This window comes from Aureobasidium namibiae, assembly GCF_000721765.1.
Source record: "Aureobasidium namibiae CBS 147.97 unplaced genomic scaffold scaffold_12, whole genome shotgun sequence".
NCBI lineage: Eukaryota > Fungi > Ascomycota > Dothideomycetes > Dothideales > Saccotheciaceae > Aureobasidium > Aureobasidium namibiae.
Genome location: NW_013581197.1, coordinates 428,426 through 449,737, shown reverse-complemented (window position 1 = coordinate 449,737; position 21,312 = coordinate 428,426). Strand labels below are relative to the sequence as shown.

Below are 21,312 nucleotides of genomic sequence, written 5' to 3'. Positions count from 1 at the left end.
TTGACTTGTGCTAACCACTTTCCATGTTGAAGCTCCAAACTTGCTTAGCTCATCCATATCGTTGCTCAATCATCAAGGCTTTTCCCATTTCCATCTCTTCCGAGCTTCGCCTCATCCAACCCCATCAACGCCAGACACATCGTCAAGTTGCTATCATGGCCATCAACAAGAAGAGCATTGGATCCATCTTCAACAACCCTGGATTCTTCAGACTTCGGGACTCAGCCCGTGGTACAGGGAACGATACGGGCAACGCCTCTGACATCGAGATGAACCCTATGGGTGCCCAGGCAGCAAACACTCAACAGGAACAGGATGTTCGTCCAGAACCAAAACCTCGCAGAAAGCTTGACATGGCAATGTCATATCACCGCCCTCTGTTCACTATAGCTCTCGCAATCGGTCTGGCAGTCACGGCAACTTGCCTGTTCGGACCCTACGAAGGATCACAAGCTTTTCCCAAAGCTGAATGGACTCGTGAAGGCTCGGTCGAGAAGCTCAAACCCAAGCAAGTCATCTTTGCCTCACTCCCAAAGCGACTCATCTGGGCCAGGTTTTTCGCTCTTATGTCGGTCCAAGTGGCGATTTTGGAGATGGTGTATAGCTACGCTTCTGCTGCCTCGGGCACCAATACCGCAGCTAAGATCATGAGAATGATTCAGATGTTGTTCTTTGTTGTGGCTGCTGTGGCTCTGGGTATTTGTATGTGGGGATGGTTGCTTTTTTTCATCTGATGGTCGAGCTGTCGTCGCATCTGCTCTCGTTGGTGTCTGAGAGCCCATCGCTATAGCAGCAAGACATTCATGTTGGCAAGGAAAGAAAGGGAGAGTTTGAGTATAGAAAGAACGATCATTAATGCCGTTTGCGCAAACATTCCCTTCTATTCCAATAAACCCATACCTTCTATACATTACAATTCTCATATCACACTTCTCGTTACACTTCTCATCATGTCAAGGGAATCAATCATCCCAGATCTTGACCTTTTCGGCGTATTGAACGATGTTGCTGAATATGGTCTCGTTGATGTCGCCACCCTTGCCACCCGCTATCCTGAGGATCAAGTCATTGAGAGATGCACGACCGAGGATATCCACATGATCACCTGTTTCTCCGTGTCAGCTTCTTTTCCCTTCTTTCGATATAGATCTCAGACAAACTTACCAGTATTAGGCCCGCCTCTTGGCGAAAAGCGATCCGGCTCATGAGGCATCTCATACGTGGTAACCTTGATGCCCGAAGGATTGTACCTGTTCATTCTCCACCCCTTGTTACACATATACCCGGTACTCAACAAATTGACCGTGCCATCTCCCTCACCCATCACCACACCCCTATCAGCCACATGATCTTTGTCAGGATTCATGAACGAGGCTTGCGTATCTATCATTACATCATTCTTGCTGCCAGGCTCATTGTCCTCGCGGTAATAGTACGCGCGCTCTGTTTCCTTGCCGATACCGTAGAAGCAGTAGATTTTCATATTGGGGGCTTTGGGGAGACGTGTTTCAAGAGGATTTGACCATTTGCGGGGGATGAGTTGGTTTGCTTCTACTTCTGGTGTCGTGTGTGCGATGCCGAAAGAGTAGGAGGAGAGTACAGCTTCCGAGTACCAGTTTTCCGTGCTGTTGAAGAGGTATTCGCGAGATTGCTCCACGGTCAAGTTTTTCTTTGGGAGCTGGGTCGAGTTGAGATGGCGGAAAGAGAGGAATTTGCCATACGTGACGTTTTGATCTGGGCGGTCGTCGGGAGCGCTGAATTCGTCTCCCCAGACCGCGTCGCCGCCGATGGGGAGCATGGACGAGATACCGGGCATTGCGCGGAACATTTCTGCGCGTTCGTTGCGAGAGAGGAATTTGTCGAGGCCGTAGACGGCAAAGGCGTTTAGTTGTGCCGTGTCTTTCATTTCTCCGGAGAGCACTGCGGGTAGGCCTTTGGGGGTGCCGAGCATGCAGCCGGAAATGTTTATCCAGGAGTCGATGTGATCGTCTACCCATGTTTCTCCACCATTTCCATGACCCTCGGCTTCGACCCAGTGGAAGAAGTAGTAGAGGACTTGGGAGCCCATGCTGTGGCTGAGGAGCACGACTTTCTTGTCCGAGATTTTTGTGGCTGTTTCGATGTGGTGCTTTAGGCGGGTGAAGTATTGGTCGCGGATCTCGTAGTTCATGTAGCTCATTCGCCAGTCGTATGCTGCGGTGAAGGCGTTGGTAGGGTCGTAGCCGATGGTGGCGAGGTTTTCCAAGATCTTGTTCCAGATCCAGTAGCCAGTGATGAAGAAGTCGGTTGCGTCAAAGCCTTGAGCAGCTCGGAGTTTTACACCGGGTGGATCCAAACCGGTCTTTTTGTCCAACATGATGTGTCTCTTCCAACCAGCCTTGTCCAGAACCAGAGCACGCATCATGCTCCAACTGCCCCATAGCCTCTTTCTGAAGTACTGCCGCGAGTGCTCTTCGGTGCCCCAACTCTCCAGTCCGGTGGAGATGACGCCGGGGATCATGATGACGGGGTGTCTGGCTGATATGCCTTGGGACTGAGCGTGCAGGCCGACTGCAAAGGAATCATACGCGATGGCGTCTCGTTGATTCTTCTACACAGAGCACATATATGTAAGCTACATAGTCTTGGGTCGCACAGCAGGCAAGCGAGGAAGAAACAAGAAGGGAGAAGTATAAGGTAATCACAAGCGCGCTCTGAAGAAAACCAACCTGAAGTTCATGTGCATCTTTTATCAATCCAGCAGGCAAGACATCCAAGATGGAGTCGAGATTCATATCCTTCAGAGCCTGCATGTCAAACACGTCATTGCTGGAAGCAAAGAAGCCAGCAACGAGAATGCCAAACAGGCCTCCCAAGCCAAAGACCCAGGCATTCCGTCTCTTTGTTCCTCTGGCCTTGTGCTGTGCAGTGAGTTTCTGCAGTTTCTTTGCAGAGACGACGCGGACCTCTTCGGAAGTCGGTGTGCCTTCTCGTGAGTGCTCGGGTGTGAGCGAGGGTGAATCCGAGGACGAGGTGCCAAAGATGCGTCTGCGTAGACCAGACATGGCGGACGAGAAGGGCGAGTCGAGTGCTTACGACAGATGAATGCCGCTGCAGGGATCGGCAGCGAGAAGCAGAGAGAGCATCTTCTTCGTTCCTGTCCATCACCTGCCACTTCCGTCATTGGCGGTCCGAGCTCAATACTTTCATGTGCTGCTGCTGCTGTTTCTCTCTTCCCCGCGGAGCCTCTACGCTGTAGAACATATGAATATCTATGGCCAAAACACCTTCGTGAAACCCAATCACTCTTTCACAACTCTTTACGACTTTTGGAATGACAACCACATTAGCTGGTTCTCTGGAGCCAACAACCCCCTCAGATCTCCACTACATCCAATACGATCCAGACAAGGAAGCACAATACCTGACCGCCATCCGCGAATTGATATCAAAAGACCTTTCCGAGCCCTACAGTATTTATGTCTACCGCTATTTCTTGTACCAATGGGCAGACTTGTGTTACATGGTGCGTATACAATATTTCGTGAAAGTTGTGTTCGTGGTATGCTAACTTTTACTCCACAGACGGTAGATTCATCTGGAGAATTGATAGGCGTGGTCGTGTGCAAATTGGAGCCTCATCGTGATGGTCCCATGCGCGGATACATTGCCATGTTGGCAGTCAAAAAGGAGCACAGAGGCAGGGGCATTGCGTCAAAACTCGTGAGGATGGCTATGGATGGCATGATAGCGAAAGATGCAGATGAGGTTTGTTGTCTTTCCTCAAACACCCCAATCTGTCCAAAGAATAACGCACTGACACTAGAGGGTGGAAAAAGATTGCACTGGAGACTGAAATCGACAACATACCCTCCCTCAAACTCTACGAACGACTGGGTTTCTTGAGGACGAAACGCTTGCATCGCTATTACCTGAATGGCAACAGTGCATACAGAATGATCCTCTACCTCAAAGAAGGAGTCGCCTCCAAGCAAACACAGATACCCTACAACCCAGCATACTAGAATCTCCAGACGGATGGCGTTTAGACTTTGGAACTTTGCATTTTAGATACCCTTTACAGCGCGTGGGAGAACATACAGCTGGTGTGATTGGGTTGTTTCTACATAAATTCTACATCCTCATGGAAACAGAAGCTCCTCGATGATTTCCTTTGCCTTTTCAGCTTCCACGGTGCCTTCTTCTGCTCTTCTGACCATTTGACCAACGAACCACATGGTTTTGCCTTTTTGACCCTTGTCGCGGACTGCGCTGACCATGTTTGGGTTTTCATCCATGATGGATTGAGCCAGCTCGATGTACTCTTCTCTGCTGATCGGGCGTAGACGAAGATTGCCCTCATCGATGCGAGCGTCGACAGATATCCTTTCGTCCGAGTCCTCTTCGTACAGCTGTTGGAGAATCTGCTTGCCCACACGAGCGGTGATCTGCTTGGACATGAGGTTTGCAAGCAGAGAAGCAAGTTCTTCTGTTGTGATCGTGAGGTCGGACCATTCGCGGCCGTCTGAAGCGAGAAGACCACCGACTTCATGCAAGACCCAGTTGGCAACCAGTTTGCCGACCTTGGTTTGGTCCTGGCCATCATTTTGAGCAGAGGGTTTTGCCTGGATCAGTTCGATGGTCTCTGCACAGTATTCCAGTCTCTCGCCATCGTCTAGCGAAAAGAGTGTTTTCGCATCCTTCACGGACAGGCCAAAGTCATTGAGTGATCTCAAAACTGTCGAATCCGGCAACTCTGGCAGAGTCTTGCGCAGATGCTCGACTAGCTCATTCGAGATCAGGACAGGAGGTAGATCCGGATCCGGCATGTACCTGTAATCGACCTCTCCTTCCTTGCTTCTCAAACGAGTTGTCTCCGTGCTGCCAATGGTCCAACCTCTCGTTTCGCCCTCAACCACACCTCCAGCCTCAAGAAGCTTGATCTGGCGGTCTCGTTCGGCAGTAACAGCATCTTCGACTGCCTTGAACGAACTCAAATTCTTGATTTCGGTTCTTGTGCCTAGGCCCGTGACGCCAGAGTACTCGTTGTTGTCGCCCGTGGAGCCTCGTTGACGTACACTGACGTTGACATCGGCTCTCAGACCGCCCATCTCCATACCAGCAACACACGAGTCTACCGATCTGAGCAACGACTGGATCTTGCGGACGGTCGCAGCAGCAGTGGCGGGGGAGTGTATGTGAGGCAGTGTGATGATTTCTATCAGAGGATGCGAGACACGATTGAAGTCGAGAAGGTATGTCGAGGGGGGTTGCAGAGCAGTCTTTGCTGTGTCCTGCTCCATCTGTATTTGCTTGATTCCAATGGTGAGACTTGTGTTCTCTGCACTTCCCTTGGGCTCGGGGATGTCGTTTGGGTCGATGCCATCCTCCAAGGTCAGAATCAGGGAGCCGTTACGAGCGAAGGGTTCTGCGGAAGTTAGCGAGTGATAGAGTGATCCGATAGCTGTGATACATACCGTAGTATTGTGTAATCTGATATCCATTCGGCTGATCCTGGTAAAAGTAGTGCTTGCGATCCCAGCTGCTACGAGGTTGTATGTCGCAATTCATGGCCAGAGCCGCACGGAGAGCTGGTATGAGAGTCGCTTTCTGGAAAGCCGGCTGAGCACCCGGTAGAGCAATGTCAAAGCGAGCGACATGTTCGTTGGGTTCAGCATTGGCAGAGGTGCGGGCAGTCGAGAAGAGCTTGTGGGCGGTGTTGAGCTCGGCGTGCACCTCGATGCCCACTGTCAACTCCCACTTGTCCAGCAATGCATTGGTTTCGTGGTTTCCTTTTCCAGCTGCTTTGGCAGACTTCTTCCGTTGTTTGGCTTCTTCCTTCAACTGTTTGCGTAGCGGTACGGCTGTTTCGGCGGTCTTTGCGGTTTGAGGGCAGTATACGGTCTTGGAGAATTGTCGATGGCGAGGCAACACGCCGACCAGTGAATTCAGTCGTGGTCGGTAGGCATGATACAGACACGTCTGCCTGAGCGACAGTGTGATGGGGCGAGGTTGCAGCGGCATCAAGTCATGGTGGGACAATTGAAGGGCAAGAAATGCGGGCAGCTTTACACTCTGGCAATCATATCACCACCCAGTCGTCAAGTCCGTCAGTCAGCCTCTCCAAAGCAATCGTTACTTCATACTCTTCAGGTTCATGTGCGCATATTGCTTGATTCATCATACATATAGAAAAGCAGGTCACAAGTACAGAAGATAAAGTGGTCTTGCAGCATGTCTCATTGACGAATGGTATGGTAATTTTAGAAAGCCTCAACACGCCGTAATGCACCAAAGCCCATCATTCCTTCGCGTTCGACCTTCCACTGGGTATCCGCGCTTAAGCGGAGAAGGCATCGGGGAAGCGACGGACGTTGTACTCAAGGGGACCCTTGTTACGGAGGAACTGAACGTAGGCTCCGTCAACGCGGACGCGACCCTCCTGGCGCTTGGCGACGTACTCCTCACGGCGGAGGGGAGTGAAGCCCCAGTTCTTGGAGACGACGATCTTCTGGCGACCGGGGAACTTGTACTGGGAGCGGCGGAGAGCCTCGATGGCGACAGCGCGCGCTAGATGTAGTATTAGTATCTGTTGTAAGCAGAGATATAGCAGGCCAACTTACAGGAGTCACGGCAGCGGACAGACAGGAGAATCTGGCCAATGTTGACACGGGCGACAGTGCCGTTGGGCTTACCCCAGGCACCACGCATACCGGTTTGCAGTCTATCGGCACCAGCGCAAGACAACATCTTGTTGATACGGACGACGTGGTAAGGGTGGGCACGGACGCGCAAGTGGAAGGAATCCTTGCCACCAGACTTGACCATGTACTTGTTGGCGCAAATACGGGCGGCTTCAAGAGCCTCGGAACTCAACTGCTCGTACTCGTTGGAGACGAGGTGGATGCAGAGAGGGAACTCATCGACACCAGCACGCTTGCGGCCGAGATCGAAGATTCCTGCAAAAGTTAGACAAGAAGTGTAGGCTTCTACTAGAGTACACACTGATCTTAGGCTTGCAGGACATCAGTACATTGATTTAATTAAGCATTGGGAGATTTCAACATACGTCGGGGACACCTCTGTTGAAGCGCGACTTAGGGTAGGGCTTGTTCCTGTGGCGGTGTGGTTAGTGCATGTCGAAGGTATGTAGTGACCAGAAAGAGTCGCGCGGTGAAGGGTTGTATTGATATGACGGAGTTGTACGGGTTTGACGATTTTCAATGTTCGTGGTAGATGATTTTGAAGGGCATGTTTCCGGGCGCAAAACGACTCGATCGAACGGGGAATCCTTACTTGCAGTAGCGGTAGCTATGAAGATGTCAGCAAAGAGTCTTTATAGGCGGTTTGGGACGTGAAAGGACGTCTCCCGGCGGTCGAGAAGCGCGATATCGTCCATGGGTCCAATAGACGCATTTCGAGGCCGGGAAAGTCGATCCAGTAGTCGTCGGGGTCGTGTACTCACCAACGAGCGGGACGGCGAGCCATTTTGACGGTGTTGTGATGTCGCTGGGTGTTCGAGAGAAAGGAAGAGTTTGGGTGGCGCGCGGCGATGTGAATATCTCGGCTGCTTTGTGTGCGTTGGTCTGTGCGTGCGCTGCGATTGGAAATGCCAGACAGCTCGAAGCCCTGGTGGCCCTTCTCCTCACCACGCTTTATTTACCCCGGCCAATGACGTGCAAGTCTCCGATTAGCAATCCATCAACGTCCTCTGTTGCTTTTCTTCACCTGCTGATGCTGCTTTGAAATCAACTTGCCTCCTTGAGCACGTCTTAGTACAGACACCGCACTCGAACATTCCCCAAAGCCGACACCACTCGCTTCTAGTCGCATCCTCCCGGGCTTCATAACAACCTGTCGGCTCCTCGTGGGCATGCCACCAATACCAATCTTGTGACTCATGTTCACACACTATGGTCGTTTTTCTGCTACGGTAGCGACAGCAAATCTCATTGGCTGGTCTCGGTTCAGTCCGTTTCACTCCAGCACCGTAGGCTGGTCGTTCATCAATGTGATTGCACAATATCTGGCACGTGAAGGTAAGAAGGATGTTGACTTAGGCCATGTAATTCTGTGGCCTACCTGGCCTTCAGTAGGTTGTGAAGCAGGAATCTCGTGTCCTTTTGCCGTCAGTCCTTTCTCTTATTCTCCATCTCAGTAATTGCATACAAGCTGATGTATGGCCTCAATTTACTCCGCTTCATTACACATTCTTGCTAGGAATGCCATCCAAGCACTACTTGGACTCAGTGACGGCTGTCGACCGTGGCCAGATTGCTTTGGCTTCATCTGCAGGCGAATTCGATCAGGCAGAGGTGTGAGAAACAACCAGAACGCTGAGATCTGGTCTTAAGATCATCCGTGCGTGTTGCATGTTCTCTTTACTGACACAATCTTGTTCAAGCGCGGGACAGCAGGCTTGTGTCTCTATCACCAAAACATAAAGAGAGCCTCACTGCTCCGCCGCCACTAGTTGTGCCGTACTTTGCGCTGCCAACACACTGCGAGTCCCAGAGGATCATCGGCGTGGTCCTGCACCTTGTACTCAAAGCCCAATGACATGCTTCCATTGCCGTAACTCCATCAGTCTTCCAATGGTTTCACGCAGGCAACTCGCATCCAACAGTCTACCTCTCGGCGATCAGCAATCGGCTTGCGATCTCTATGGTTGGCCGCGATACCAACATATCTGCACGAATTCATTATGCATACGCGACCAGCCTACGTTGGCATGGTAGCGGCAGGCTTGGTATTGTTCAGATTGTGTCGGGATCACTACGACGAATCAACTTATGCCAGTGTACGCCAGTTCCTATTAAGACAAGGGGCCTGTGAAGTTCGGCGCTTGATGTGTTTGAGTATATTTGGAGCGGTGAATAGTCCGTCTTTCATGGCACACTTCCATCCAAGTCTGCAACCTCACCTCCAGGTTCGACTCAAGAATCCGATCCAACGCAAATTCGCCCTCGAGCACAGATCCAAAAACCCTCAAGATGTGTTACTGAGAGTATCCAGCTCCCATCAGATACATCAAATGCCACCACACGGTCAATGTCCCTACCGAGCCCAAACTTCGCACCTGCGGGGATGCCATGCTAAGTGGCAAGAACTGCGAGAACCCGCAGCACACGAGCAAAGGAGCTACCACCGACAGACTCTACCTGTGCCCGAACTGCACAAAAGTACGTGTCCCTCATTGTGCTTGAGGCCGGAGGCGCACCGCTAACACCACGGCGCAGGCTGCCGCGCAGACAATGGAGACAGGCTTTTGAAGTAGGCATGTCATGACCATGAGGATGCTGGCTCTACAGGGAAGGAGGATACAACGGCGTGTCGTAGCTCATAAAGGGTTTTGAACTGACGGGACCATGATCTTGCAATGACGCTTCCAAGTGGCACACCACTAGTCGATGGAAGTTCTTCTGCTTTCGGCCATTCACTCATTTGTATGCAGTCAGTTTGGAACTTCTTCCATGTGCAAAGCGAGTAGATGATGTTAGTAACGTGTAATGTGTCCATCATCGACGTATAGCCGTCGCCATCTTTAAGTTCGCCAGTACTGTCCAATGGATACAAGCCGCTGTTTGCAAACTCTATGGCTCGAATTGTGTAGTCGTCTGCAAGTAGGAGGTTACGGAGAGCAATATCGTAAACAAGCACCCTTTTAGCATGGCAAGCTGCGTAGACATCCATGATTTGTAGTATCCAATCCCTCTTTTGTGACCATTCTGGTGGAGAGGTCTTTTCCATGTAGTCCTCGAGTGATCCATTCTTATAGTATTCCAGCAGCAATCCGTCTCCAGTCGCACCCAGATATCTGGCAACGCCTGGTACGCCGTTAAGTCGTTCGTATATCGCCTGTTCGCTACTCAGATCGTTCGCATATTCATTGTCGGCTTCAGGTTTCATCGTGCCGTCGGGGAAGAAATCTCCATAGAGTCTTGGTATTTTCAAAACAGTCGCTTCTCCATTGCTGTGGAGGACAAAGCCATCGACCCCCCTGCCGATGATTGACTTGGTCTTGACGAGCGATCCGTCTCGGCGAATAGCGCAGCTCATGATCGTCGGAGCCATTGTGACGACACGGAATAAACTTTTGCGCGCAACGCAGCAGAGTACTGATGAAAGTTTTGTAACCGAGAAGGCACTTATAAAGGAGGGTGCGGGAGGTTGATGTGACAGGTTTCGCAACCCCCTGCATATCCAGCCTTCTCGCAATATAATCACGTTGAAACTCGACACTACGCACTACCAAACAACCGCGCGCGTAACTCAGGGCCTTGTCGCGTCCATACTGTGCGCTCTGTACAGGGTGCGAGAGCAGCCGATGGATAGTGTGAGGCTTGCAGACTGCTTATTATCAAGGACTGCAGCGGACGTATGGTGTTACTGAGCTCGAAATAATAAGCAGTCTCCAAGCCTCACACTGTCCATCAGCCGCGTTCGCACCTCTCATGTCCATCTCTGAACATGCCCAACTACCGCTCCGATCGAAGCCAAGTATGGTATCGAAGCAACATAGGACAGTCGTACGTTCCTTCCAGGAAATCACGAATGACTCCACATGAACACCATTCTGATTCCCGAAGTTTGTCAGACCGTAATTATGCAGAGCGGGCGGTTTCTGGGACATGCAAAGATTTACCTCATCACTGATTGTACCTAGAATATAAAGGAGAAATTACGATCGTGCGGCTCATATTGACTTAGCCACTTATAACTTGCTCCTGCACACAACACCTCCCAATGCACCGTGTTTTTGGACAGAGGCCGAGAGGCCGTTTGAGATACATCCACGTACTATGATAAGGGAATAAAGAACGCGGTGTATATGATATAGTACAGATAGCCGATCTTTCCTTGTAACACCTGATTGTCCGCTATTGTGATCCGCAGCAGACACCCTGTCCCAATTGATGAGGTTCCCTTTACGTGCATCATCCGCCCGACTTACAAAAGTTAGCGCACTTCAGCCAATCGAACTGTCTGCTCGGCTTGATCATGCAGACGTCTTTATCGTTATTGGACATGACCAGCAGCAACGAGCGTGAAGGAGGGTTTCGACACAGGACACCATCGGCCAAAAAAGGCTTACTTGTCGTTTTCAAGCTAGATGATCTCTCCATTCGGGGTCTGGAGATAGGCATTTCTCGCTTCTACCAGAAAGGGGCGAAGACTGATCGACGTGCAGTGTGGATCGGTCAGTTGGACCAGAAACAGGAGTCTTCTGCGTGTCGGGCACGCTGCCGGTTGGTAGTTGGAGAGGTGCTGTCGGTGTAACATGCTCGGTAAAAGCAGACTGGCGCCTCTGAGAAGGACTTGATGTGGGCGTCAAGGCAGATGAGTTGATCATCGTCGCGACTACAATCGTTGGCATTGCTTAGGTGCGATGCGTGGACTCGGTAAGGCCATCACTGACCTCGCCGCCGCTCTCAGAGTCTTGCGTGTGGGACTGTGCCCAAGTTCCACCCGCATCATCTGTATTGGCATGCGTGGTTGACACACTTCCAAGTTGTCCGTCTTGACGACTTTCCTCTGGTTTTGATGTTGAGGCATTGGTTGGACCTTGGTGATCTCCTGTTAAGTCATGGTCAACTACAGTCTGGTTTTCCTGCAGGACCTGACGGGCCGGTGAAATGTTTTCGCCAGGTGGAGGGGGATTCTCTTCCTGGTACTTCGCAAGCTCATCTAGCTCTTGCCTAAGCTCGCCGAGGCGCTTCTCATCTCCTGACTGTGAGCCTTGGGGGAATTCTTGGATATGCTTCCACACATCCTCTGCTTCTTTGCGGTAGCTTTCGGGGATATACCACGATTCGAAGGCGCTGGCCAGCTTCACAGTAGCATGTAGTCTGACAAGCAAAGGCAGTCGGGGCTCCAAAAGCAGGTTCTGTACCTCACCGGTTGCTTCATCGTGAGCGTCAGTGTATAGCTTTGTTGCTGCGCTGTTCCATCTCGAAGTCAAAGACCTCGATAAGTTATGCGCGTTCTTCGGCATCTTGAACGATGTCTGGTTGCGCGCATAGTGGAGTGAAGTCAAGAAAGCAAGCTTGCTCGTAGAGGTTGGCGACCGCCAAGCATTCAGTGCACGGACTTATCTTGCGACCAAACAAATCTGACTCCACACTCTTCCATCTGCACAATAACAATGACGTCTGTATCGATTCCAGGCAGTCTTTACTACCAGTCGGAATCAAGCTCATGATTCATGAGCGAAGAAAGCGAAGGCAATGACAAAAGTGTAAGGTTACGAGCAATGCTCATGTGAAACTGCCAATGATCCTTGCTATAAAACACGAAGAACGAGACCACGTGCTCGGAGGAGATGGCAGTATGTCTTTTTTGCCCCCCATGTACAGAAGTGTTAATCCCTTCAGCACTGGAAGGATACACGACGATATGTCGGGCCTGTATATTGTACCTCGATGAATTCCTTTGCAACTTCGACGCAGTGGGATGCTGTCCTAGCCACCCTGTCAGAACTGAAATGCATCTTTGCCGACCGTAGGTAGCAGAGAAATCATACCGACAGAGGCCATAAAAGAAGATACCATGTGTGTATAGCTAGCGTCCCTGCATTCAAGGATAAGGACTAGAGAGACTTATATGAAGGACCAGTACATCATCGGTAGGCATGACCAAAACCTTCGGGCTTTGATGATAACCTCGACATGACACATGCTATGTGAAGAGTCGACTTGTCATTCTTGAGCTCAACTACTTATGTGATACGATGCTGTGTAGGCCCCACTATCTTCTTTAATAGAAAGCTATCGACTTAGCTGATCGAGTCGAGCTGAGGAATTCGTATCTACGCTAAACCACCATTTGATGATCCTGCAATCCGCTCTGTATCAGCGACCGAACTCATGTCTTTCATGCTATGCAAACAGTGCTCAGACCGACTGTTGAGGATGATCTGCTCCACCGATACACAAGTCAATGTTTCGTGGTCTTTTCAGACCACGTGAGCCAAGTCGCATCTCCGCTGAGAACATGCAGAATGCAAGATCAGGTCGAGCTGTTGCGACGAAGGTATTCCAGATAAGAAGTTGCACTCTGGGGGCTCTTACCATATTCCATAGCAATCTGACCATTACCATGCATAGTCTGGACAATATCCGCGAGAAAAGCATCAACATTCTGTTCGACAGATGCGCCCCGAGTAACGACCTGGGGTGCCTCGTCACCCGAGCTAGCAAGCGGGAGCGCAGTCTCAGTCGAGGAGAAGTCGGCCACGGATTGAGCACCAAGACCTGCTCCTTCACTCAATCCGAGAAGCAAAGCTTGACGGCTCGGGTGGACATGGCTGCTAGTCTGGGGTGGCACGGATGGAGTGAACACAGAAAAGCCGGGCATGCTGGGAGGAAGTCCAAAGTGGACGGTCTTGTTCGAGTCAAGGGACCAGAACATCTGTCCATTTGCAGCAATGCTGACGATCATGTTGACAGGAGCTGCAATGTTGGCAGGTGCGACTGGCGTAAGGTGTGTGGAGTTGGCCGACTGCTCAACGTGCACCGCGTGGGACTGTGTGGTGTCAGATGAGGTCTGGAGCTTCGATTTCTTCTGCTGAAAAGTGCCGTGACCACGAGCGAACACATCAAGGCGATCCTGTAGAGTCTGCTGGGCTTGCCAGCAGGAAACGTGATCGAAGTGCTTTGTACCGCACTTGGTGCAGGTCGGCCAAGTACATGGTCTGTTGATGTAGCGACCACAGTCTCTGCAGAATCTGGTACCCTTCTTGAGCTTCCTGGACTTCTTGGACTCAACTCCAGGACTGAATGTACGACCCGGGCTGGGGGCGGAGGAGCGCCTGAATTGCAGACTGGTAGATGCCATATTGTTGTTCATTTCAGCCATATCCTGTGAGCGCTGCTTGATTTCCTCTTCGACTTGGACTTGCCTGGCGGCCTCTTCATCGAGACGCTTCTTGAGTCGCGCCTCAGCCACGGCGCAAGGAGTCTCTGGGTGGTGCTTGACTTTGCAGGTCTCGCATACGAGCCATTTGCAAGGAGATCTGTGGAAGCTGCCACACTCAGGACAGATAGGGCAAGTGCGCTTGCCAGGGCTTTGTTTCTTCTGGTCAGCGGCGGAGGACCGAAAGACCGATCCAGATCCAAGAGCGCGCATCTCCGACAAGAATGCTGATTTGACATGATCTTCTTCCCGGAGGCGCACGGGCATTGAGTTCAGTGCCGTCTTTCTCTTGTTCTTCTGCTTGGGCGACAGTGTTGTCCCAGGAAGGTCATGCAGCTTAAGGCGCTCTTTCAACTTCTCCGTAGCGTCCGAGCATGGGACATTGTGATAGTGGTTCAGATCGCAGGCATTGCAGAGGGGAACATAGCAAGGCGTACTATGGTAGTTACCACACTTCATACAGAGTCGATCACTGCGGTCATCCTTGGCTCTGCGCAGTTTCTTGGACGAGCGCTGACGGTCTTCTTCTTCCGAGTCTGCACCTCGCTTTCTGTCGAGAGGTAGCTCTTGAAGCGCGGGAACCTTGCCTCTGCGGGCTTGCTCCGGAGTTTCATGAGGGTTGATGCGCGGCGCAGTGGTTGTTCGGGGTCTTCCGCTGCTGTGGTCGGGACCATGCATGACGAGATGGTAGCCATCTTGGGAGTTGTGTCTCTTGTGTTGGCTGACAGCTCTCTTGTGGCGAGGGATGGTTGACTCCAGGTCAGACTCGTCGTATTCGAGAGCTCTGGGTCCAGTAGGAACATAATCATAATCTCTATAGTTGCGTGCCTTGCGGTTTGGAACCACGCGAACGGCGGCGACAGCATCGCCACTGACAGCAAGCATCGGCTTGGGGTCTAGTCGACCCATCTTGTGGTGATTGCGCGGTGATGAGACGCGGCGATGCGAAAGATCTTGCTGGTAAGAAGAATCCCGAAGAATGGCGGAAAGATCTCAAAAGTGACGAGGAACAATTTACGATTCTCCGGCATCGAATAGGCCTGGCAACCATCCGTGTTCCTCGATGTAGAGGCGCAAGCGAATCCTTGAAGCAAGTCAGAGTGACAAGGCGTGAGCAAAGGCAGGCACGGAGAGCACCTTCTCTTCATTTCTGACCACACCTTGACCGCCCCTTCTCTGATATCAAACCTACACTCCCGTACCCATAGAGATACACAACGGTCTTCAGAGAATTCGAGAACGCCCGGTGAAACACGTCGCCGTCACTGTGGCTGTCCATGTCTTTGACGTAAGGATGCATGCAGTTCGATAGCTGTCAAGATACAGGACAGTCTTCTTAGAAATAGCGACATACCTTGATAGTCGTTCTGTGGGAGTACTCTGGTCGAGATGGGTGAGTTTGACCGTAGTCATATTGAATCAGCCAATTCGACAAAGATTTGTGTCAGAAGGCTTACCATCAAACAAGTCTCCCTTCGATGTTGACTCAGCATTTCAGGAGGCTGAAGAAGGTAGCTACAGCACATACAAACATGACAGTGACACAAGGAAGAGAGAGTATAAATGGATATAAAGAGAAACTTTTGTTTGGGGTATCAGATTGACATTCCTCTATGATATCTCTTTCATCAACACGCACTCTACGCTTATGCGACGGAGGCGGTGAGGATGTCGGAGTCACCGGCATCGATGATGGCCATGGTGGAGCAACGGAAGAGCTTACCGGCGGCGGTACCGAGCTCAATCTGTAAGAGAAAAACACGTTAGCCAATGTTCTGCTCTCCAAAGCCTTGAGTGGGCAGTGTGTTTGATTGCTTTGCCTCGCCTTCACCACTGAAGGCAGAATTGGTTCTCCAACAGTTGGCGAGCCAGCTTGATGTTGAATCAACTTGCAGGAGCAATCAAACACACGCCCAGGCTTTTTCTCAGAGCGAATGTTTTCACGTACGTTGTTGCCGTTGAAGTGGTGGACGGCGGTCTTGCCGAGCATGGAGTAGTACTCGAGCTCAGACTTGCGGAGAGGGGGGGTGTTGCCAGCAATGATGATGAGCTTGGCCTTGCCAGAGCGGATGGCCTTGATGGTGGACTTGTAGCCGAGGGTGACCTTTCTGTGCAAGTCGTCAGCAGTGATTTGGTGCTGGCGTGTCGCAAGTCGACTTACCCGGACTTCATAACAAGCGCAAGGCGCGAGTTGATAGAGTCGGAGGTCTTGGTCTTCTTGGGGGCCATCTCTGCGTCGGTTTTTGGTGATTGTCTGGTTGTTGAAAAAGTACGGCGCTCCGGTCCTGGTTTGGCTTATAATCGCTTGCTGGAGAGAGAAGAAGAGAAGTCGGACGTCGAATTTTCAAAAGTGGTTCGAGCGCCCAAGCGAGGGCGTGCCAAGGCGCTAGGATGAGTCGGGGATCGCTTACGCCGATCAGTGCTCAGGGCCCCTCGAACCGTTGTGGTTGTTGTTGGCATGCGACGGTATTCATCACATGCATCAACCAACACATGTCCAATGTTGGTCTGTCGTTGCTGCTGTGTGTTGGACGGAGAACCGCTGAATCCAGTGGTAGAGCGAGTTTGAACGTGAGGTGCACGTAACAGGAAGCGGAGGCAAGGCAAGGCGGTGTCGGATCGCTCATCAAATAAATATGGTACTTTAATCTCCTTCGCTCCAGCTGTTTTGCTGTTGGCCGAGGGGCCTTTTTTGTTGTCTGTCTTGCCTGTTCGTCTGTCAATTCGTCTCCACGTCCTTGACCTCGACATCCTGTTACTCACGCATAGCCTGGCCCTCAACAAACATCTCGACTACTTGTACCTGTGACACGCACGAATCTAGGCTCAAGTAAGCTCGGCGCTCAGCTTACTTAGCCTTCACCATGTCGACGCCTTCCAAGCAGCCCCCTGCTGCTGCTACCGCTACTTCTACCCAGCCTGGGGCACCTCCTCGTCGTCCGTCCATGAACCCTCCCAAGACAACTCCTTCTCGCAGTCCTTCGCGTCCGACAGTCTCGACAACGCCTGGCTCAGGCGCAACCCCTTCTCGCGCTAAGTCTGTCCGTACCCCAGTCGGAGGAGCCCCACCATCTGCCCGCGCTGCTGTCAAGAAGCCGACCACAACAACAACATCCACTCTGAACACATCCAAGTCTGCCATGGCCGACGCAAAGGCAGAGGCCGCTGCTGTCATTGACGATCTGCGCGAACGCCTGCAAAAGGCTGAAGTTGCGGCCGAAGAGGCACAGAAGCAGCATGCCATCGCCCAAGCTCGTCTCGACGAGTCAAGCAAAGAGCACAACAATATAGAAGAGTCGATGCATGAGCAAGAGGAGCGCTTGGAGCAGCTGGAAATCGAGAAGAAGGAAAGCATCCGCCAACGCAGAGAGTTTGAAGCAATCTATGAAGCAGAGCGTGCTCAATCCATGAAGGAGAAGGAAGAGTTGCAAGTCCGCGAAGAGGAGCTCCGCGACACAATTCAGAGATTGAAGGAGACGATGGCTCAGAAAGAAATGCGCGGTGAAGACGAGAGGCGGCAGAGCATCTCCAGAGCGTGTATGTTATTCTGTTGCCTGACTACCGCAAACCACAATACTGACTCCTTTCCCAGCAAGCTTCAGAAGCAATGCCTCACCGAACCAAGAAGCCGGCCAATTCGCTCCTCCATCTTCCCTCCAGCGCAGCGACTCCTCGCGCAGTTCGTCCCGTCTGGTGCTGCAAAAAGACAAGATCATCGAATCACTACGTCTCGAATTGGCCGAATCGCAAATCAAGCTGGTCGAGATGGAAAACATGGGCGGTGGCCGCATGCAAGAGTTGGAAAAGACACTGATGGAGACGAGAATGGCAAATGCCAGATTGATGGAGGACAACGAGAGCTTCCAGCTGCTGCTGAGCGAAAAGACGCTGAATGGCGATTTCTCTCACAGCGGCTTGTTGCGTCCTCCTTCAATCATGAGCGCTGGTTCTCGTCCCTCTTCGCCCTCGGCTATGGTTGGAGCATCGAGTCTGGCCGATGAACTCGACAATGCCAGCGACGATGGCATGGCAGACAACAGACGTCTGCAAGCCGAGGTGGCGTCCATGAGAGCAGAGAACAAGGCATTAACACTGTACATCAACAACATCATTTCCCGCCTATTGCAGCACAAGGAGTTTGAGAACATCCTCGATAAGACTCCCAACCTCATGTCAGGAGCCGACCTACCAAAAGACAAAGACCTGCCACCACCTCCCCCAGCAGAAAAAGACGAGCAACCCTCTCTCCTCAAACGAGCCACCTCAGTCGTCCGCGGCGGCCGCCCAAAGCCCATCGAAACACACTCAGAGCCCCAACCCAGCTTGACCGAAGACCCAAACACCGCACCACGCATCCCCCTCACCCGCACTCAATCCAACCGCATGTCCATGGGCAACGCCCCGGCCTCCCACAACCGCACAAACTCTGAATTCGGGAACCCAGCAGCTTTGGTCAACAACATGTACCGCGGTCCTGCCAGCCCGGGCCCCACAAGCCCCAGCATGGTGCCTCCACGAGGAAGCTCCCTCTTCAGCCCCTCCCTCCCCATCGCTCCCGCCGCTGCAGCCCGCGTCCCTTCCTCGGGCTCCGTACCGCAAGTGGGCGACGACAGACGCCAAAGCATGCCCCCGCCCGCTCTGCCTCGAGACTCGGCTCGCAACAGCGTATACTCCGAGTCAGGGCTGCCGGACAACATGAGCACAGTCAGTCCTCCCCGCAGCACAGCCTCCAACAACGAGAAACCCACTGGGGCCATTATGCGGGGAGCAGGCATGCGGCCCCTGCGTTTGGTGCAGGAAGCCAAAGAGGAAGAAGAGGCAGCCAAGAGAGCAAAGAGGTCGAGTTGGATGGGCTGGTTCGGCGCCAACAACCGCAGTGTGAGTAGTGAGGCTGTTCCCAAAGAATGATATGTCTGAGATGTACGACGAATGTCTTGTTGGATCATGAGGTTTCTTGTTTGGATTTAGGCGTTCTCGCTTGAGTTTTGGATGTCTAGGGAGAGATGGGGTTTTGGATGGTTGGATCATCTTGTATCTTTCCTTGCCTTGGATCTATTTTCCCCTGTCACATATACCCCCCCTCAAATCGTTGGCGGATCAAAGTCATTTCATGTCATGTTTTCTTTTTCCTTGTTCAGCTGTTACGAGTGAGAGACTGGATCCGATCATGTATGAGTACGCTGTATTGCAGAATGTTGTACGGAACAATGTTGTCGTGTCTATGTAACTTCTGCCTTTTCTGTAACGAGTATTTTCATGATCATGCAAATTCGTTAATCTCCCGTTATTTCCTCACTCCAATGCAAAACCTATGGACAAATCAATGTACGCGCCGAAATACCATGCCAAACCTCCAGCATTTCCCACCATGCATCCAGAGTAAGAATTCCAATCACCAACCGTAAAAGAAACCATTTTTCCAGCACTTGGTTCATGGTCCTTGGCACCGGACAAAGAAAAGGCGAAGAATGGGTGTCCAAGCACAGAGCGTGCTCAATGATCCCAGTTGATCTTGCAGTCAGCAAGCTCGTCCCGCATTCCTTGGATCCGGTCCTGTAGCCATCCGCTGGACCATGTGTCGCGATGTCTCTCGTCAGTTTCTCCTAGCCTGATATCCTTGCCCAGCTTGCAAACCCCATCTTCGTGCATCCATTGCAAACAATCGTTCCAAGCGAGACAAGCTTCAGCACAGCTGTCGAAGTTCTTGACTGAATTTCTTTCTCTTTCGGACAATCCTTCCCAAGCCTTCTTCGAATTTTCATCAGCATCCTCAGCTGGTGCAATAAATTCTTTGTCTTTGGAGATATTGTTCCAGTGAGTACGGTTGACGGAGACATGCCGAGCCACAAAGCCATCGTATACGTCGCGGTAGAGATAAGGCTCTGACCATCCCTATCTTGGTATCAGTATCGCGGACGAATCATTTTGGAGCTGGAAATGACTTTACGTTCTTCTTTACCCATTCGTTCTGGAACCGCCACATGCTGTCAACCTGTGATGGAGTGACATGGTGCCAGGTGATGGCAGGAGTACACCAATGCTTTCCAGTCCAGTCAAGTGTATGCACCCTCTCACCCTGGAGACGCGGCCAGGATGGTGTCAATTCAACGTCGACTTCCATCAGTGCACGTGCGACAACTTCGTCACCGCAGCAAGAAAGACTCGTCGACAGCTCCCACCTATCGTCGTACTTCCTGGCACTCATTTGCTTCCTACGATCCTCCATCTTTTTGACTGCAGCACGAGAGATGATGAACCCAGAGCCGCCATGAGCGAACGTGGTAGGACCAACGACATTCTGCGCACCTAGATACAAAGGCTTCTTTGGATTCATTCTTCCCAGAAATTGCAGCAGATTGGTCCAGCTCACACTAGTGTCGGCTTCGATGTATACAAACCAGTCAACGTCAGGAGAAGCTAATCGATACGACTCGTGCATCATGGGGAGGAACTTCCACTTGTCGAGATTCCATCCTTTGTCACCCTTCAGCTTGGATACATCCTGACCTTCGCGGTGATACTTTTGTAGCTTTCGATAGAATTCAAAGTCCTCATGGTCGTTCTTGTAAGTGTCACTGACGGTAGCCAGAGCATCATGAATCTGATAATCGGCATAAGTCTGGGGCAGGTCCGAGAAAATCAGGTAGTGATGGGTGCATCTGAACAGAGTGATGAGATGGGTTGGCAGTTTCGCGTAGATTTCTGATGCGCCAGTCTTGAGCACAATCATGACGCGGTCGGCGCCTGGTGCATTGAGACAGTTGGCAGCATCTTGAATTGATACCGTGTGGTTGAGAGTCAATTCGGTTTCAGCGGATGCTGACGATGGAGGGGTAGTTGTAGCAGTGGCATGCACCGGCCTGGTTGGTGTGGATGGAAGCCATGTGTCGCGAAACAGATATAGTGAACACACCAAGGCGAAGATGATGGCAAGCTTGGAGGCGTTGAAGACTCCGGCCGAGGATGTCGCCATGTCGTCAGAGATGTGTAGCACACGAGTCGTTGACAGGCTTGGTATATCTTGGCTTGTAGCAGATCTCGGTCGCAATGGCTGGACAAGACCCTAGAGGAATAATTGAGACCAAGCAAGCAACATGAGGAAACGCAATGCTCAGAGCGAGGTACGAAAAGAAGAGGAGACAAGAGAATGTTTGCAGAGCTGACGAATCTTGTACCAATACGAAGAGCAGCAACGACCCATCCACTCTTTCCTTCACACCTGACTTCTCGTTGATCGTGCATCCTACCGTAAGCTCTCCGTACGCCAGCGTCTCTCCGAAAAGTCTAAATCGCTATTATGGGAGCTTCAACAATAAACGCATCAGCTTGTTTCAGGAGAGTCGATTTTCGATTGGACAAACGTCAGCCTCAACGGGAACTGCTCTCGAGCTCCCTAAACTTTGTTGCGCATGACAAGGG

The 21,312-nt window shown here is 51.6% G+C and overlaps 10 protein-coding genes across 10 annotated transcripts; 2 read left to right on the top strand and 8 right to left on the bottom strand.

The window, feature by feature from the left end:
• Positions 1 to 962: 962 nt before the first annotated feature.
• M436DRAFT_74128 (Phospholipid:diacylglycerol acyltransferase) lies at positions 963 to 3,044 on the bottom strand (the record flags this gene model as incomplete). Its single annotated transcript, XM_013570569.1, has 3 exons — positions 963 to 1,105; positions 1,165 to 2,590; positions 2,709 to 3,044. The coding sequence occupies 3 exons, from the start codon at positions 3,042 to 3,044 to the stop codon at positions 963 to 965; spliced, it is 1,905 nt and encodes a 634-aa protein (XP_013426023.1).
• Positions 3,045 to 3,313: 269 nt separating this feature from the next.
• On the top strand, positions 3,314 to 4,004 carry M436DRAFT_50459 (acyl-CoA N-acyltransferase; the record flags this gene model as incomplete). The annotated part of the gene is made up of 3 exons (XM_013570396.1): positions 3,314 to 3,505; positions 3,565 to 3,747; positions 3,819 to 4,004. The coding sequence occupies 3 exons, from the start codon at positions 3,314 to 3,316 to the stop codon at positions 4,002 to 4,004; spliced, it is 561 nt and encodes a 186-aa protein (XP_013425850.1).
• A 117-nt stretch (positions 4,005 to 4,121) lies between these two features.
• Positions 4,122 to 6,003, bottom strand: M436DRAFT_83319 (Glutamyl-tRNA amidotransferase subunit B, mitochondrial; the record flags this gene model as incomplete). The annotated part of the gene is made up of 2 exons (XM_013570568.1): positions 4,122 to 5,407; positions 5,457 to 6,003. 2 exons carry the CDS (start codon positions 6,001 to 6,003, stop codon positions 4,122 to 4,124), a joined length of 1,833 nt encoding a protein of 610 aa, XP_013426022.1.
• Positions 6,004 to 6,319: 316 nt separating this feature from the next.
• On the bottom strand, positions 6,320 to 7,467 carry M436DRAFT_83318 (ribosomal protein L10e; the record flags this gene model as incomplete). The annotated part of the gene is made up of 6 exons (XM_013570567.1): positions 6,320 to 6,549; positions 6,603 to 6,938; positions 6,985 to 6,994; positions 7,049 to 7,094; positions 7,276 to 7,290; positions 7,445 to 7,467. 6 exons carry the CDS (start codon positions 7,465 to 7,467, stop codon positions 6,320 to 6,322), a joined length of 660 nt encoding a protein of 219 aa, XP_013426021.1.
• Positions 7,468 to 9,261: 1,794 nt separating this feature from the next.
• M436DRAFT_50559 (uncharacterized protein) lies at positions 9,262 to 10,053 on the bottom strand (the record flags this gene model as incomplete). Its single annotated transcript, XM_013570412.1, has 1 exon — positions 9,262 to 10,053. One exon carries the CDS (start codon positions 10,051 to 10,053, stop codon positions 9,262 to 9,264), a length of 792 nt encoding a protein of 263 aa, XP_013425866.1.
• Positions 10,054 to 11,083: 1,030 nt separating this feature from the next.
• On the bottom strand, positions 11,084 to 11,974 carry M436DRAFT_65195 (uncharacterized protein; the record flags this gene model as incomplete). The annotated part of the gene is made up of 2 exons (XM_013570482.1): positions 11,084 to 11,287; positions 11,399 to 11,974. The coding sequence occupies 2 exons, from the start codon at positions 11,972 to 11,974 to the stop codon at positions 11,084 to 11,086; spliced, it is 780 nt and encodes a 259-aa protein (XP_013425936.1).
• A 1,013-nt stretch (positions 11,975 to 12,987) lies between these two features.
• On the bottom strand, positions 12,988 to 14,802 carry M436DRAFT_83315 (uncharacterized protein; the record flags this gene model as incomplete). Its single annotated transcript, XM_013570566.1, has 1 exon — positions 12,988 to 14,802. One exon carries the CDS (start codon positions 14,800 to 14,802, stop codon positions 12,988 to 12,990), a length of 1,815 nt encoding a protein of 604 aa, XP_013426020.1.
• Positions 14,803 to 15,539: 737 nt separating this feature from the next.
• Positions 15,540 to 16,122, bottom strand: M436DRAFT_74123 (60S ribosomal protein L30; the record flags this gene model as incomplete). The annotated part of the gene is made up of 3 exons (XM_013570565.1): positions 15,540 to 15,638; positions 15,842 to 16,001; positions 16,055 to 16,122. The coding sequence occupies 3 exons, from the start codon at positions 16,120 to 16,122 to the stop codon at positions 15,540 to 15,542; spliced, it is 327 nt and encodes a 108-aa protein (XP_013426019.1).
• An 800-nt stretch (positions 16,123 to 16,922) lies between these two features.
• On the top strand, positions 16,923 to 18,753 carry M436DRAFT_9078 (uncharacterized protein; the record flags this gene model as incomplete). Its single annotated transcript, XM_013570283.1, has 3 exons — positions 16,923 to 17,430; positions 17,486 to 18,492; positions 18,571 to 18,753. Coding segments are annotated over 3 exons (1,698 nt in total), but the record flags the coding sequence as incomplete, so codon positions are not given.
• Positions 18,754 to 19,494: 741 nt separating this feature from the next.
• On the bottom strand, positions 19,495 to 20,659 carry M436DRAFT_10352 (uncharacterized protein; the record flags this gene model as incomplete). Its single annotated transcript, XM_013570288.1, has 3 exons — positions 19,495 to 19,585; positions 19,625 to 19,785; positions 19,841 to 20,659. Coding segments are annotated over 3 exons (1,071 nt in total), but the record flags the coding sequence as incomplete, so codon positions are not given.
• Positions 20,660 to 21,312: the final 653 nt, after the last annotated feature.